Source organism: Rhinolophus sinicus, chromosome 18 (genome assembly GCF_057876585.1).
Source record: "Rhinolophus sinicus isolate RSI-liver-muscle chromosome 18, RSI-T2T, whole genome shotgun sequence".
In the NCBI taxonomy this organism is placed as follows: domain Eukaryota; kingdom Metazoa; phylum Chordata; class Mammalia; order Chiroptera; family Rhinolophidae; genus Rhinolophus; species Rhinolophus sinicus.
Genome location: NC_142518.1, coordinates 114,109,665 through 114,123,450, shown reverse-complemented (window position 1 = coordinate 114,123,450; position 13,786 = coordinate 114,109,665). Strand labels below are relative to the sequence as shown.

The 13,786-nt window shown below is 59.1% G+C and overlaps 1 protein-coding gene across 1 annotated transcript; it reads right to left on the bottom strand.

Moving 5' to 3' along the window:
• Nucleotides 1-430: 430 nt before the first annotated feature.
• EFNB1 (ephrin B1) lies at nucleotides 431-13,018 on the bottom strand. The gene is made up of 5 exons (XM_019753612.3): nucleotides 12,103-13,018; nucleotides 3,523-3,800; nucleotides 2,680-2,772; nucleotides 2,340-2,468; nucleotides 431-2,228 (listed from the first exon to the last, which is right to left on the bottom strand). The coding sequence occupies exons 1-5, from the start codon at nucleotides 12,228-12,230 to the stop codon at nucleotides 1,816-1,818; spliced, it is 1,041 nt and encodes a 346-aa protein (XP_019609171.1). The 5' UTR covers nucleotides 12,231-13,018; the 3' UTR covers nucleotides 431-1,815.
• Between the last annotated feature and the right edge of the window lie 768 nt (nucleotides 13,019-13,786).

The window sequence follows — 13,786 nt, the reverse complement described above, 5'->3', positions numbered from 1 at the left end:
CCCATTCACCCTGTCTAGTTGAGTCTACTGCCAGACCGGGCAGATGCCCATGAGCTATGCTACAGAGGTGTCAGGATGGAGAAGGGGGAATGGCTGCAGGCTCCAGCAGAACAAGAGGACAGAGAAACTTGGCAGGAGAGCAGGAGGGGCATAGGGCACTTGAAACACCTTGCTGCATTAGGACCGCCACCCTCTTCCCATACCTGCCCAGCTCACTGTGTGTGGGACACAGGAAATTTCTCTCTCTCTCTCTCTCTCTCTCTCTCTCTCTCACACACACACACACACACACACACACACACACACACACTCACTCATACACCCACACTTCAATCCCCAACATCACGACACCATTTTACACCCATTTCTCCTTGTGGTTAATTTTTTTTTTTTTTAGTTCTCATTTTTTCTAAGAAAAAAGCAACAAGAAAATAATTCAGAGTTTATACAAAACATCTTTACATTATTTTTTTCCAAAAAAGACTAGTATTTACACAAATGGCAACAGAAACAAAAACAAAAAACCCTTCCGACTGCCACCTGGAAGGGCTGGCTGTTCTGCTTCCCTCTTCCACCTGGCACTGGGGTAGGCAGCTGGCCAGGCGGCAGCGTGAAGGTGGATGGTGTAAGGCCCAGCTCCTTCCATGACCACTGTGGGAGCGCCTGCAAGGCACACTCAAGTGGCAGTCTGTTAGCAGCCGTGCTGGCAAGGAGCCGGGGTCAAAGTGCACGGCCTCTTCCTCTTTCCAGGCCCCAGCCCAAGACTGGGGGGGGGAGCGAGAGCTGGGTTGTGGGGCACCCACCTGTGCTGGAGCCCAGAAGAGAAGGAGGCCACCTGGCCTTATACCCGCTTAGGTCTCTGCCCTGGGCCTCTGTCTCCCCACCAGGCCAAAGGGGGCCAAAGGTGAGGAGAGAACAGGGTGGAGGGGGAGGGGGGAGCTCCCAGCTCTGCAGGGCAAATAGCCACCTGGGCACTTACCTCCCTCCACCCCCCATGAGGTCATCTGCCTGCAGCAGCTCTCCTGTTCCCCAGGCAACAGCCAATTAAGACGTTAATTACCGTGAGAGTGAGGGAGGCAGGAGATGCCCAAGAATCCCAGAAGGAAGGGGTTTTTTTTTTTTTTTTTGGTGGAAGGGTGGCAGCCACTACCCCACTGCCAAGATCAGCTCTGTAGCAGGAGGGTCAGGAGGGGAGGGTGAGACACCTTGCCCAATGGCACTCTCGTCTTCCCTCATGGGCAAGAACAACCCAGGCCTGCCCTCCCCTCCGCCAAATACCAAGGAGTTTATAAAAGAAATGCCATCCTATGCTTCCCGGCTGGCCACATCCTGCCCCCAGCCCCTTATACTGGGCTCAGCTGGGCTCAGAAAGCCTGGGGAGGGGCTGCCTTTTCCATTTTTCTTCAAAAAACAGATGAAAATGAGTGGACAGCTAAAAAATGAACACAAAAACATTAAAAACAGTGATGATAGCGGACAAGCAGTCCTGGGAAGGGGGAAGGAGACACGGGGGGCAGGGCCAGGGCGACACCTCCCTGCCCACTGTCCATCAGTGTCCAACCCTGCCCTCCAAGAAGGGGCGCCCCCGCAGAGCCCAGAGGCCTGGCCAGAGGGGGAAGGCACAAGAGCATGGGGGCTGGGGGCACAAGCACCCCCTACGAAGCCCAGGGGCAGGGCAAAAGGGGGATTATAAAAGCCAAGAAACTACAAAACTAAATACAAAGGTGGGCACAACTGGCAAGGGGAGGGGCGTGGGGAGAAAGGAGAGGTGCGGTCCCGGCCGATGTCCCTCAGGCCCGAGGCCGCGCCGGGCTCTCAGACCTTGTAGTAGATGTTCGCTGGGCTCTGGGGTGGCATCTCCTGGACGATGTAGACGGGGTGCCCGTAGTCCCCACTCACCTTCTCATAGTGGGGGCAGTAGTTATTCTCTGTAGTCCGTAAGGGGATGATGATGTCGCTGGGCTCGGTGCCCGCTGTACCACTGCCCCCCTTGGGACTGGCCAGGGTACTGAGTGAGAGGGCGGGTGCCCGCTGCTGCGTGTGCTTGCGGTGCCGCTTTCGCAGCTTTAGTAGCAGAACCGTCAGGAAGATGATGATAAGCAGGAAGATGACGCAGCCAGCACCAACAGCCGCGAACAACGCCACCTTGGAGTTGAAGAAGCTGTCTGGGTCCCCACTGCTGCCTCCGCTCCCACCTGGGCCACTCTTCTCTTCCTGGTTCACAGTGTCTGGGGAAGGGAGAGGGAAGGAATAGTCAGCCAGGGGTCTCAGGGACGCATGGCGGATCTCAGGCTGGGCCCCGTCCCGCCTTTTTTCAGACAGAAGCCCCATACACTCACCATGCTTGCCGTCGGAGTCACCCAGAGAGCCCCGACCGCCAGGGGCCTGCGTAGCCATCTTGATAGTATTGTCTGCCTCCTTGCTGGGCCGGCTGGTAGTCAGCTGTTCAGGTGTCACAGCATTGGGGTCTGCGTGTGGGAGACGACAGGTGAGGGGGAGGGACCCCACCAGCATCGGTGCCTCAGTCATCTAGTCTGGGCCAAGAATGGCTTATATACCGGGCCGATATAGAGATACTGTAACCCTGTCGCCCCCTCCTCTGCTCCCAATACACCCACACCCAGTCAGGGACATCTGTTGAAAGGCCTAACTGGGGGCGCCCTCAGGCTGGGCACTCACCTTGCCCGACCTTCATGACAATCTTCATGGTGCGCGTGCGGCACACACCTCCCTCCCGATTCTCCAGTCCCTCCAGGCTCCCATTGGATGTAGCTGCAGCAAGAGGCCAGAGCAGTCAGAGGGAGAGAAAGGCCTTCCCACATTACCCAGAACCCCTACTGCTGCCTTAGCTCATCAGGACAGAACTGGGAGGCGGGGAGTGGCAAGAAGCCCCCACCTACTTCTCTCCTTCCCATGGGAACAGAGTAGCCAGCAGGGCCAGCAACTAGCCCCTCCCCCAAAGATGCCGCTTCTCTCTGTCATGACCAGGCCCTGGCCCTTCTTTCTGAGTGGACATCACATGTGTCTTCTCATTGGGCGATGTTGCTGAGGCAGAACAATCAGAACCTACAGAGACTAGAAGGAATCCTAGACTGGGGGTCAGGAGAACTGGCTTGGAACCCCAATCCTCTCACTGACTCCCTGTGTGATGTAGGCCAAGAAGCCCCTTCCCCTCTTGGGACCACAGAGTCCCAGGAAGACAAAGGCCAAACAGCTGGCTGCTCCCAAAGGTCTCTGCTAACTGCCGTCCCCAAGATTAGATCTTAGGTGGGCAAAGAAAATAAAGAGAGGGAGCATCACACATTGGGGTCCTCTCCCACCCAACTCCCAGAGCCAAGGCAAGCTGTGGCAGCCCCCCCCGCCCCCCCCCCCCCGGTGAATGTCAGGGCAGAACTGCAAGGCCAGGCTGGGAGGGGAGTGGATCAGGCAGAGCCTTGGCTGTGTGTGGTCTCCTTGCAGTACTTCGAAGCTGCCGCCTCAGCTACAGGCTAGGAGACAAGCACATAACGGGCAGGGACTCACAGGTAATGTAGTAATCGTGGTGCTTCTTGAACTCCAGGCCCATGTAGTTGGGGCTGAACTCCTGGAACTTGATGGTGAAGCGGATTTCCTGCTCGGGCCTATTGCAGGTGACCAGCACATTGGGGTCAAGCACGGTGCTGCAGGCAGCTGCCTGCTCAGGCCGCACCAGGTACAGCTTGTAGTACTCGTAGGGCCGCCCTGCTTCTGCTCGGGGACAGATGATGTCCAGCTTGTCTCCAATCTTTGGGTAGATGACCAGGCCCTTCCCACTCAGGAACCTGCCCAGAAGTGAAGTGAGGGTCAGCCTCAGAGCTGGGCTCCCAGGCCATGCCCGCAGCCAGGGGACCAGACAATGAGGGCCAGGCTGGGCCTCCAGAGTGGAGATGGCAAAAACAGGAATTCCATCCTTCCTCTATCTTTGAGTTGGGGGTGGGGAGACAGAAGCACACTGCCAGCAGGGTGTGGAAGGGGTGGCCCCTGGGCAAGGCTGCCAGGCTTTGACTGCTCAGCAGGGTGGGGCACTGCCTAGCTGGGGGAGCCCTTTGTCCTAATGTGGCATTTCCGCAGGGGGCTGACGTGGCGATGGGCTGGGTACCAAGGTGTCAGGCCTGTGCTGCCTGGAGGTGGAAGCCCTGTCCTCCTCCCACCGCCATCACATTCACATTCCTTCACGGCCATTGCTACTACCTCCTCTGTACACATGCGTGTATGCGCGCACGCGCGGACACATACACACACACAAGCCCACACATGCCTTAGCCACCACCTCCGCAGCTCCCAGCCAATGGCTAGGGGAGCTCAACCTGCCTGGGACCCATGCCTTCTCCCCCATCCCGGCTAATCTCAGACATGGAGGAGGAGATAGGAACAAGCATCGCCTAGAGCCCAGGAGTAATGGGCACAGTCTCTGGCTAGCTGCTGCTCCACACATCTCTGCCCACTCTCCTCTCCCACTGTCCGGTGTCCTACCGGGACCTTTCTCAGCCCCTCCATGCAACAGCCTGAATCCCCAAGGCTGACCAGTCTCACTCTTAAGAACAGAATGGGGAGAAGGGGCCAAAGTAGAGACAATAGATCATATAACATATTGCCCCAGAAACCTCCGTCATCTGTGTTCTAATCCCCCCACCGCCACACTGCCTCTGCTCCAGCTCGTGAGAAGGGATGGACAAATGCCTTCTGAGCTGGGGTTGTCTTCCATGCGAGAAGGCCAGGCACTGCGGAAGAGCAGGTGGAGGGCAGCTGCCCAAGGCCATCTATTCATATCACGGTGTCCTTGCCTAGGCACACAGTAAGAAAGTGGTGCTCTCTTGGCCAACCACATCTGAGCCTGGAAGGGCTGGAGCTGGGAGCAAGGCAGTACCATGTAGGAGAAAGCAGAAAGACTTTGGAGTCACACAGGGCCCTTACTAGGTCTGTGACCTTGGATAAGCTGCCTGGTCTCCCTGAGCTTCCACTTCCTCCCGTATAAACTGGGGGGTGATAAGAGCCCTCCCCACCCCTGCATGTACAGCGGAGACGCAGTGGCACATGCAGAACACCTAGCACACAGTAGGCACTCAACATGTTTGATTCCTGCTTAGAAATCGTCTAGTCTGCCAAGAGGCAGGAGACCAGATACTGATACCAAGTACGCATGAGCCCAGTCTTGGAAATAGGAAGAAAAGATGCAGCCCCATCTGCCTGGGGTGGGTCAGAACAGTGAGTGGTCCACGCTCTAGCAATAGACAGCACCAGGATAGCTGTAGGTTATGCGCAGGAGCATGTTTAAAACAGCAAGGCCTGGAGGCAGTGAGAGGAAGCAGTTCATGTGACAGAATGGTCAGAGATGGCTCAACAGAAAGAGTGGGATGAAAGTGGGTCCTGGGTGAGGAATGAGAAGATGACACACAGCAAGAGTGGACAGCAGTGGCTGGGACACAAACTCCAGCCAAACTCCAGTGACAGGCCTGGCAATTGGTAGACTCAGAAGAGGTGGATAAGCTCAGCCAGGGCCAGGCTGAAAGGCCTCGAGGGTCACAACCCGCGCTGTGGGTTTCCTCCCACTGGGGACAGACCTTGTAGCAGAAAGGACAATGAAGGGCTGAAGACAGTGCTTCAAGAGAACAAAGCCGAGAGTGGAAGAGCGTGGCTCCACTTCTGGAGAGACCCTCCCACAGTGGGAACTACTAGGTACGAGGGCCTACTGGGAGCTCAGTGTCCTCATCCAAGGGAGGGAAATGACAGCCCCGAAGGAGGCAAGTTGGGGAACTAGACCAAGTAAAGGACAGCCATGAGGAAAGGCAGCCCTCTTTTCATGTCGAGTGAGATTCCCCAAAGCTGGGGCTTATCACCCTACTGTGCAAGAGGTTAACAGCCACAGTGAGATCCTTTGCTGCCTAACTTGACCACAGCCCGGAGGGCTGGAAAGGAAGCAGACATAGGATGGAGGCCCACATGAACATCTAAGAGGCAATGTCCCCTCCCCATGTACCATAAAAAGCCCAGAAGTTTCAGCAAAGCCTGTATAATTCCAAGGCATTTTCTACCTTCCAATCCTCACACTGGGTCCATCCAGATCAAAGGATTAGACAACTTCTAACATCTTAGAACCAGAAGTAAGCTTCATGAGCCACTGCATCCAGGCTCCTCATGTGAGGGAATGAATAATCAGATAGATGTTTCCATTGAAGAGCGGTGCTTAGAGCCAACCCAAGGACCCTAAACTCACCCAGGATGTTAACCCCTCGTGGTCTAAGGTGACCTAAGTCTTTGTACAGCTGCACCTCAACAGGACCGTCTCTGGAGGTGACAGCAGACACATAGAGGGCATACAAGGGGGTATAGGCCAGCTCAGATTTCTAACCACCTGGCCCTGGCTTACTCACCAGGGTGTCCTTCTGCCCTGAGCACAGTCTCCCATTGCCACTCAGGCTCTGGAGCCCTGGAACTGGAACACAGGGCTTTAAGCTACTTGGGATTCTACCTGGAACCCAGAGACATGGAGGAAACAGAGGTCTACATGGTGGGTGGGGATGGGGGAAGGAGAGGACTATTGCCCCCACCACCCCTCAGAATCTCATCAACCTCAGTGAACAGACACATAAATATTCATCAGTTCATTTGCATAGCAGCTGGCAGAGGGAAACTCACCTTCCCCTAAAGTCAGAAGAGAGAGGAGCCTGCCGAGGCCTGCCTTCCTTGACCCTGACCCCCATAATGGCGCCTTCTCAGTGCCTTCCCCTCCACTGGAAAAACTGCTTCTTGGCCTGTAAGAAGCCCAAGAAAGTGGCAAGGGGCCACGAGGGGTGGGTATGCAGCCAGTGAGCGCGAGGCCACTAGTCATACAGGGGACGCTGCAGGTCTGCCTCGCACTCACCAGGTTAAGATAGTGGCAGGCGAGGAGGAGGAAGACATTGCCCCCAACTTAAACTCTTGATCCCCCACTTTTCAAAAACTAATACTGCCCCCATTATCAAGCCAAGCTTTCCTGCCTGGGGTCACCCCCAGACAAAGCCCTTTTCTGGAAACTAAGGGGATTGACATGGCCCAGCAGGAAGCCTGAAGCAGGTCGCCATGGTAACCCCTGAGGCCTTCCCTCCTTAGCCTGGTATTGCCTGGGGACCCCAGCGAGCCACCCCAGGGAGTCAAAAGACTCGGGGGAGGCAGCCTGAGCAGTCCAACGCCTGCCTTGGGGCCTGCCTTTTCCATGCACCCTCACCCAGTGTCTCCCTCAGCCTTCCCACTGAGCTTAGAAGTACCACCATGACTGTCACAAAGAGTCCTGGGATAGGACAAGCCTGAAGGTCTGGGCAGTAGCCTCCAAGGCCCTGAACTGGTCAGAAGCCAAGTGCCCCCTGCTTCTTCGTCCAGCTGAGCCCCTCTCCACCCATACATGCACAATCTCCAGCAGGGAGAGCCTGCAGGGTGGGGGTCATGCCCAGAGAGCTGCCCACATTTGACCAGGTCTACACTTCCTTTCTTCTCACGCTTCCCCCAAGCTCTAGGAACTTGTTGTCGGAGTGGCCAAAGGGAGACCCTGGTCCCAGGCCATACTAGTCCCAAGTTGGTAGAAGACTCTAGCCACAGCCTTGATTGGGTGAGCCCAGCACCACTGTGCCTGCACCCCCAGGGTGGCTGGACCAGTGGAGGATAGACCCTAAGCCAGAGCTCAAGTCTGCTCTCATCCCAGCAAGGGTGGGGAGTCCCCAAATTAAAGGCTCCTCTTTCACTGCCCCAGCTCCACCCAGCCCCGGAGGCAGCAGGAGCAGGCCTGGCGTGTCCCAGCAGTGCCCGCCCAGGCGTGGGTGGGCAGGAACAGCAGCTGGGTCCTGGCACACACACAGCACTGTTGGAGGCAGGGAAGCCAGGAGAGTCCAAGAGGAAGTCACCCTTCCCACCTACACTGGACTAGGTCCTCCCGTCTGTGACACCTGGCCAATGCTAGGACCCACCGGGGCTATAACACTCCCCTCCTCATTGTCTGCTTTCCGTGGGGTCCCCAAGAGGGACATCACTAGCCCAGAGACGAAGGTCGGCAGGGACAGTACCAGGTAGCGAGCAGCCTGCCGCACAGGTAGGCCTAGCAACGTCAAGTGAGGAAGTCAGCACTGCTCATCCCAGGCAGGCAGGGCCTGAGTCACAGGACAGATGCACGCACACCTGTGAGGTGAGAGGGGAACCCAGGGGCAGGGAGCCAGCACCTCTTCCCACAGACCACCTTGAATTCCTGTGTCTCCTAGACTCTGAGGCAGCAGGCTTCCTGGCGGGACAAAACGGCACAGCACAGCTCTCCCCCCATGGGCTGACTGACTTTAGACAAGTCACTGCTTCATCTGGGAAAGGGGGGCGATTCCAACCTTGCCAGGGCTGTTGGGAACATCCAGTGAGTTCACACATGAGGTCGCTTTGTGAATAGCAAGGCGCTGCCTGACTGCTAGTACACCAAGCACAGTACCTTTTGGAAGAAAGAAGCTTCCAGTGCTGGCTGCTGGCACCCCCACCCGAAACGATTACCATACCAACACAGCCAGGAGGGGCTGCTGTAGGGCACAGGGCAAGGAACCCCAAATGTAATGTGGCTGCTGAGTATCCCCCGGCCTCAGCACCCCTAATAATCACAGGGTGGACCCTCTCCCAAACCTGGTGTTCCTATGGCAACCAGCAGCCTCCTGGCTGGCCCACCCTTTCCACAGTCCCAAGGGCAGAAAACCGTGGTGCACAGTGGTATCCAGGGCCTGCCCCGTCATCATCCACTGAGCTGTGAGGCAGTGGAGAGCCTGAGGGGAGAAAGGGAACCCTTGATTCAGCCTCCACCCCAGCCTCACAGGCCCTTCTTGCTCTGGCTTGGCTGCCTGGGATGGGGGTGAGGCAGAGGAACAGGGAACTCTAGGAGCTGCTGGGTTCCCATCACGCTCAGGCCCCCACCTGTGGCCAATCAGCCACAGAGTGGAGGAGGTCAGGTCCCTAGCCGCCCCGGAAAGGGGCCCCCTGAGCTGGCCTCCCCAGGACTGTGAGCTGGAACAGCTGTGAGGGGGCTGGGGACAACACTTTGGCTTGTGGCAGGCAAGCCTGGGTTGGGGTCTGCAGCTGCCCCCACCCATGCTGGATGGAGGCAAGGGTCCTGGACGCCACGCTGAAGCCCCCACCCCCACCCGCTTGTAGGGAAGGTGTAATGTGATCTCAGGCACACCCCCACCCCCTGGAGGTGGGGGAACCTGAGTGGGGGGCAAGAAGGGGTCAGAACAGGACTGAGAGACTGAACTGCAGCAGCTGGACTTGGCTGAGGGCTCAAGTGTGAGGCCTGCCGGCTGCCCCAAGCTCTCAGGGGAAGAGGCTGGGGGAGGGGGTGGCCTGGGACCTTCCATCACATCCCCCGACCCAAGCATGCACGCACTCTGCTTCCCCCCATCCTCCAGTGGGACCAAAGCCCGCTCCCCGCCCTGCACTCGTCTGACAAAGCTGACAAGAGGGGCCAGGGAGGCAGACGCTCTTGCACCCGGGGACCACCGCACCGGGAGGCCCCAGCGCCAGTTGGGAAACAGGCTGGGAACCTTGGGCTGGCCCTCCCAGCGCCCCGCTCCCGGTAGGGCTGGGGTGTGCCCCGGAACGTGGAAACGTACCCCCAGCCCCGGCACTTCTTTATTTTGATTTTTTTTCCCAAGGAGGAAGCAATTAAGCAGGGTTTATAAGCGCTGGGAGATTGGGGAGGGGGGTTGCCAGCTCCTGACAGGGCTGAGGAGAGAGACCAAAAGCCGGGAGGAAGAGGGGAGGGAAGAGAGAAAATGAGCCTGTGAGGGAGAGCATGGGCATGTGCGAGAGACAAAAGGACTTGAGAAAAAGAGGCAGAGAGTGAGTGAGAGTGAGAGGGAGTGTGAGACAGAGCAGGCGAGCCTGGCTGGAGCGGGGAGGTGAGCCTGGCTCAGAGGGCGACACAGCCAAACGACACGGACCTGAGAGGGAGAACTCGGCCGGCCGGAGGCAAAGAGGGAGCCCGGCAGAGCGAGACTGTTTATTGGAAAGGCTGTGGCATCCTGAGGGTTGGGTGCGGTGGCAGAGGCAGCCCCCAGAGCTCCAGTGGAGCAGAGGGCAGTGCCTCCCTCCTGCCCTCCTACCCTCCTGCCGCCCCCCCCCACCCCCGCGGCTGCTTTCCAGACCCCTGAGAGTGGATGGAACTGGGGGGGGGGGAGGACCGTGCAGTAGCACCAGCACCAGTCCCCAATAATTCCCAGGATCTGTTCAATTATGGGATGGAATTTGTGCAGGTCCTATTGAGTTCTCAGCCATCACCCCCTACCCAGAGGTTGCCTGCCCTCAGCTTGAAGTGGATGCAGAGGTGGGGGGTGGTCAGACCTAAAAAACCTGCATACTGGTCCAGAGCACTAAACGCTCAAAAAACAAAAGGGGGGAAGCTCAGAGAGATCTTGTTTCTCCCAGCTGCCCCCACCCCTCAACTCTGCAGGAGGGCTCCCTTCCAGCTGTGGAGCTGCATGCTATCTCTGGTTAGAGACCCCAGAGAGCAATTAGGTCACTCCCATGAGCCCCTATGATGGGCTACCCCAGGCGGCTTTCAGCTCTCCTGGCTCAAGAGGGAGCGTTTCCAGCCTCCACTCTCACGGGGGAACTAGGCACTTCACAACCTTCCCCCCTGGGCTCAGCAGCCTAGGGCCCCCAGACCATTTTGAGTCCCTGCTGTTAGAAAAGCACTGCGCCCAGTTTGGCTTCTGGGTCGGGGAGAAATTCTTGCCAATCCCCTTCCTTGTACAGAAGCGGAGCCCTCTATCCCGACCCTGGTTTGGCCACCCCCACCGAACAGTAAATAGGACCCTACCTTAACCCAAGGAGAAGAGAACTAAAGAAGCCACCTTCTCCCACTCCAGGGCCGAGAGGTGCACTGGCCCTGGGAAGTTAGCGGGGAGCCCAGGAGAGTGGACAGGAAGAGATTCCAGATACTGGACTCGGAGAGCAGACAGAGCAGGCCAAATCCCCCAGTTTCCCACTAAGTGGGGTGTCTGCACACTGCTGGGACCTCCAGAAAACAAGAAGGAAGGACAATTTTGACCCTGGGATCCAACCCGAGTCCTGGATGCCAAAAGAGAAAAGGGTCCAGAGGTCACACAGCCCCAGCTACTCCCCACTAACAGCCCAGAAACCAGTGAGCCACCGCCCTGAAAGGTGTGTGAGTTGCTGGGGGGGTGAAGGGGAAGGATCTCCTCTACATAGCTGCCTCCCTAACCCCTTGGGGAAAGCTAAGCACAGCTCCCCAATCTGAGGGACATAGTGTGAGGGCCAACGGACGCCTGGGCAGGAATCCTCCACTCCCCACCCACCTCCCTCCGCGGCTGGGCCGCCACTCTCCGCCCTGGCGCCCTCGAATCTCTGCCGCCGGCTCCATAGGACCCCCGACGGGCGCTGGATCGAATCTCCCTTCCACAAACCCCTCTCCCACTCCGCCCCTCTCCACCCGCCGCCTTTGTGAGCTGGGAGCAGCGCCCGCCCTTCCAAGGCCCGGCAGGGAGAAAAGGGGGGCTAGAAGAAACGCCAAAGCGAAAAGCTAGGGAGGCAAACAGGAAGAAAGAGAAATGAAAATGGGAGAAGCCCGAATGGGGATACGGACGCTGCCACCCGCTCCAAACGCGGGGTCCCGCGCCGCGGTCCCTTCAAAGCTAAACAAACGAGGAACCTGTGTTCCAGCCTCACCCCCCGCCCAGGTCAAGCTCGCCCCTCAAGAGGCTCTGGGCGAAAACCGCCACGTTCCCAGGGGCCCCAGAAGGGGCTGCGTCCTCCCCCCAGCCAGCTCTCGGGTGCGCTCCCGAGCGCCGGGACTCCCAGCTCCGCCTGGCGCGACCATCTAGCTCTACTTGATCTGGGACGCGAAGGAGAGGGCCGGCAAGCCGCGGGGTCACAACCCAGCCAAGTGCCCCCACCCCACCCCGCCGCACCCTGCCCCGCCCGCCCGCAGGAAAACACTCGAAAAAGCCAGCGACAAAATGGGGTGCCGCTCCTCTTCCGAACACCTCCCTACTCGCACTCGGGGGCGCGCGGCCTCACCCCGAAGGAGTACCTCCCACCCCCAAGGACCTGAGCGGGTAAGTTACTCACTTGGGGTTGAGGGAGCTCCAGGACACGGGCTCCAGGTTCTTGGCCAGCGGCGTGGCAAGCCGGCACAGCGCCAACACGACCACCGCCACAAGCCACTTGCCGAGCCAACGCTGCCCAGGCCGGGCCATCTTCCCGGGGGCAGGCTGCAGTTCGGGATCCCCTGGCGCCTCCTCAGCAAAGCTCTCCTCGTCTTCCCGTGCCGCGCTGCGCTCCGAGCCGCTCAAGCGCCCATCCTCCGCGACCGCCGGCCTTGAAGTGCTCCCCTCCCGCCGGCTTCTGAGTCGCTCTTCTCCTCCCGGCCGGCCAGGAGGACTCACTGGGCAGCCGCCCCCAACCCGGGCATGGGCTGCGGCCTCCGAGGGCTCGCTCCCTTGGCCTTTCCGCCGCACCGGGCACGACGGGGGCTCTGCGCCCCCGGGTGCTCCTGCCGGATTCCGCTTTACTCCCCGAGACTGTTGGGGACTGCGCGCCCTTTACGCGACGGGGTCTCCCCGCTGGGGACTCGGTAGCCGCCCCGACGCCTCGACCGTCCCAGGATCGGCGCCCCTCGGAAGAAGTCGGAATCTCCCTAAAACCTGAGCACGGTCCGGGGGCTCCCGCCTGGGTCGCCCTGGCACGGGTTCCGTTCTTCCAGGCCACACTGGGACTCCGGGCTGCGCGCCCCCCGACAGCTTCTACTTCAGCGCGGGCCCCGCTCAGCGTACTTAGAAGAGCGGGGAGAAGCGGCCGAGCGAGCCAGTCCCATCAGTTTGCGCCTCTGAAGCCTTGGCCGGGTGGCCCGGCAGCCCGGTCCCCGCGTCCTAGCTCTCCGGCGATTGCGCCCGAGGGTCTGCGGCCAGTGCGAGCCTCACACACCTTCCACTGCTGTTCAGCGCGCATAGACTCCCTCCGCCGCCGCTGAGCTGTCTACTCCCCTGCTCAGGCGAACGCAAGGCCAACCCTACTGCTCTTAGCCAATAGCAAGCTCCGTCACGGGGTCCTTGCCCCGTACCACGCCCCCAGAACAGGAAGGGGGCGGGGCGTCAGGGAGCTCTTAAGGACGCCGCGCTCTCGATGGCACCAATCTGAATGTGCGGCTCGTGCGGTTAGGGTTGGGTCCCGCCTAGTCCTGTTCCCAGAGCGCTCACCCCGTGGGAAGTTGGCGCTCCTCTAGAGCTGTCGGCCTGTTCTCCCCGCACGCCGGGTCCACACTCTGGCCCACGGTCGTGGGCCACACAGGCCCCGTCGCAAGTATCCCGGGAAAGTAGTACTTCCACTCTCTTTTTGCACACACGAGCCCTGAAGTCCTGCTCTGTGCTCAGCTCTGTGGTAAGGATAGCTTGTTTGCTCCTGGGCCCGTCTCACGTAGGGCCCTGGTGGCCTTTCCACCTTCTGCCCTCGCAATGCAGTGTCCGCTTGCACATGGACCTGGAGCCCCACGAACGTACAAACAGATAGCGGTGGGTGATGGAGACACAGGCGTTAAATACGGTCCCGGTGGGGAGGGAGCTGAGTTTTTAGCCCCTAGAGACCAGGCCTCCTTCGGAATTTCAGATTTGGGAGAGAGCCTTATGGGACCCCAGGAGCCCAGATTTAGAGTTCTTGTCCTGTCTGAAGGCGCAGGCAAGGCCTTGGGATAGGCCAGCGGGGATAAGAGGACACCTTGATAAAGAAAGACACCTCGAGGGCAAAGAGGAAAAGGCGC

Coding starts and splice junctions, on each gene's coding strand:
- EFNB1 (XM_019753612.3), bottom strand. CDS start 12,230: ATGGCCCGGCCTGGGCAGCGTTGGCTCGGCAAGTGGCTTGTGGCGGTG. Junction 3,801..12,102: donor TGGAGCTCCCTCAACCCCAA/GTGAGTAACTTA, acceptor ACTTCTGGGCAG/GTTCCTGAGTGGGAAGGGCC. Junction 2,229..2,339: donor TGACTCCGACGGCAAGCATG/GTGAGTGTATGG, acceptor TCCCTTCCCCAG/ACACTGTGAACCAGGAAGAG.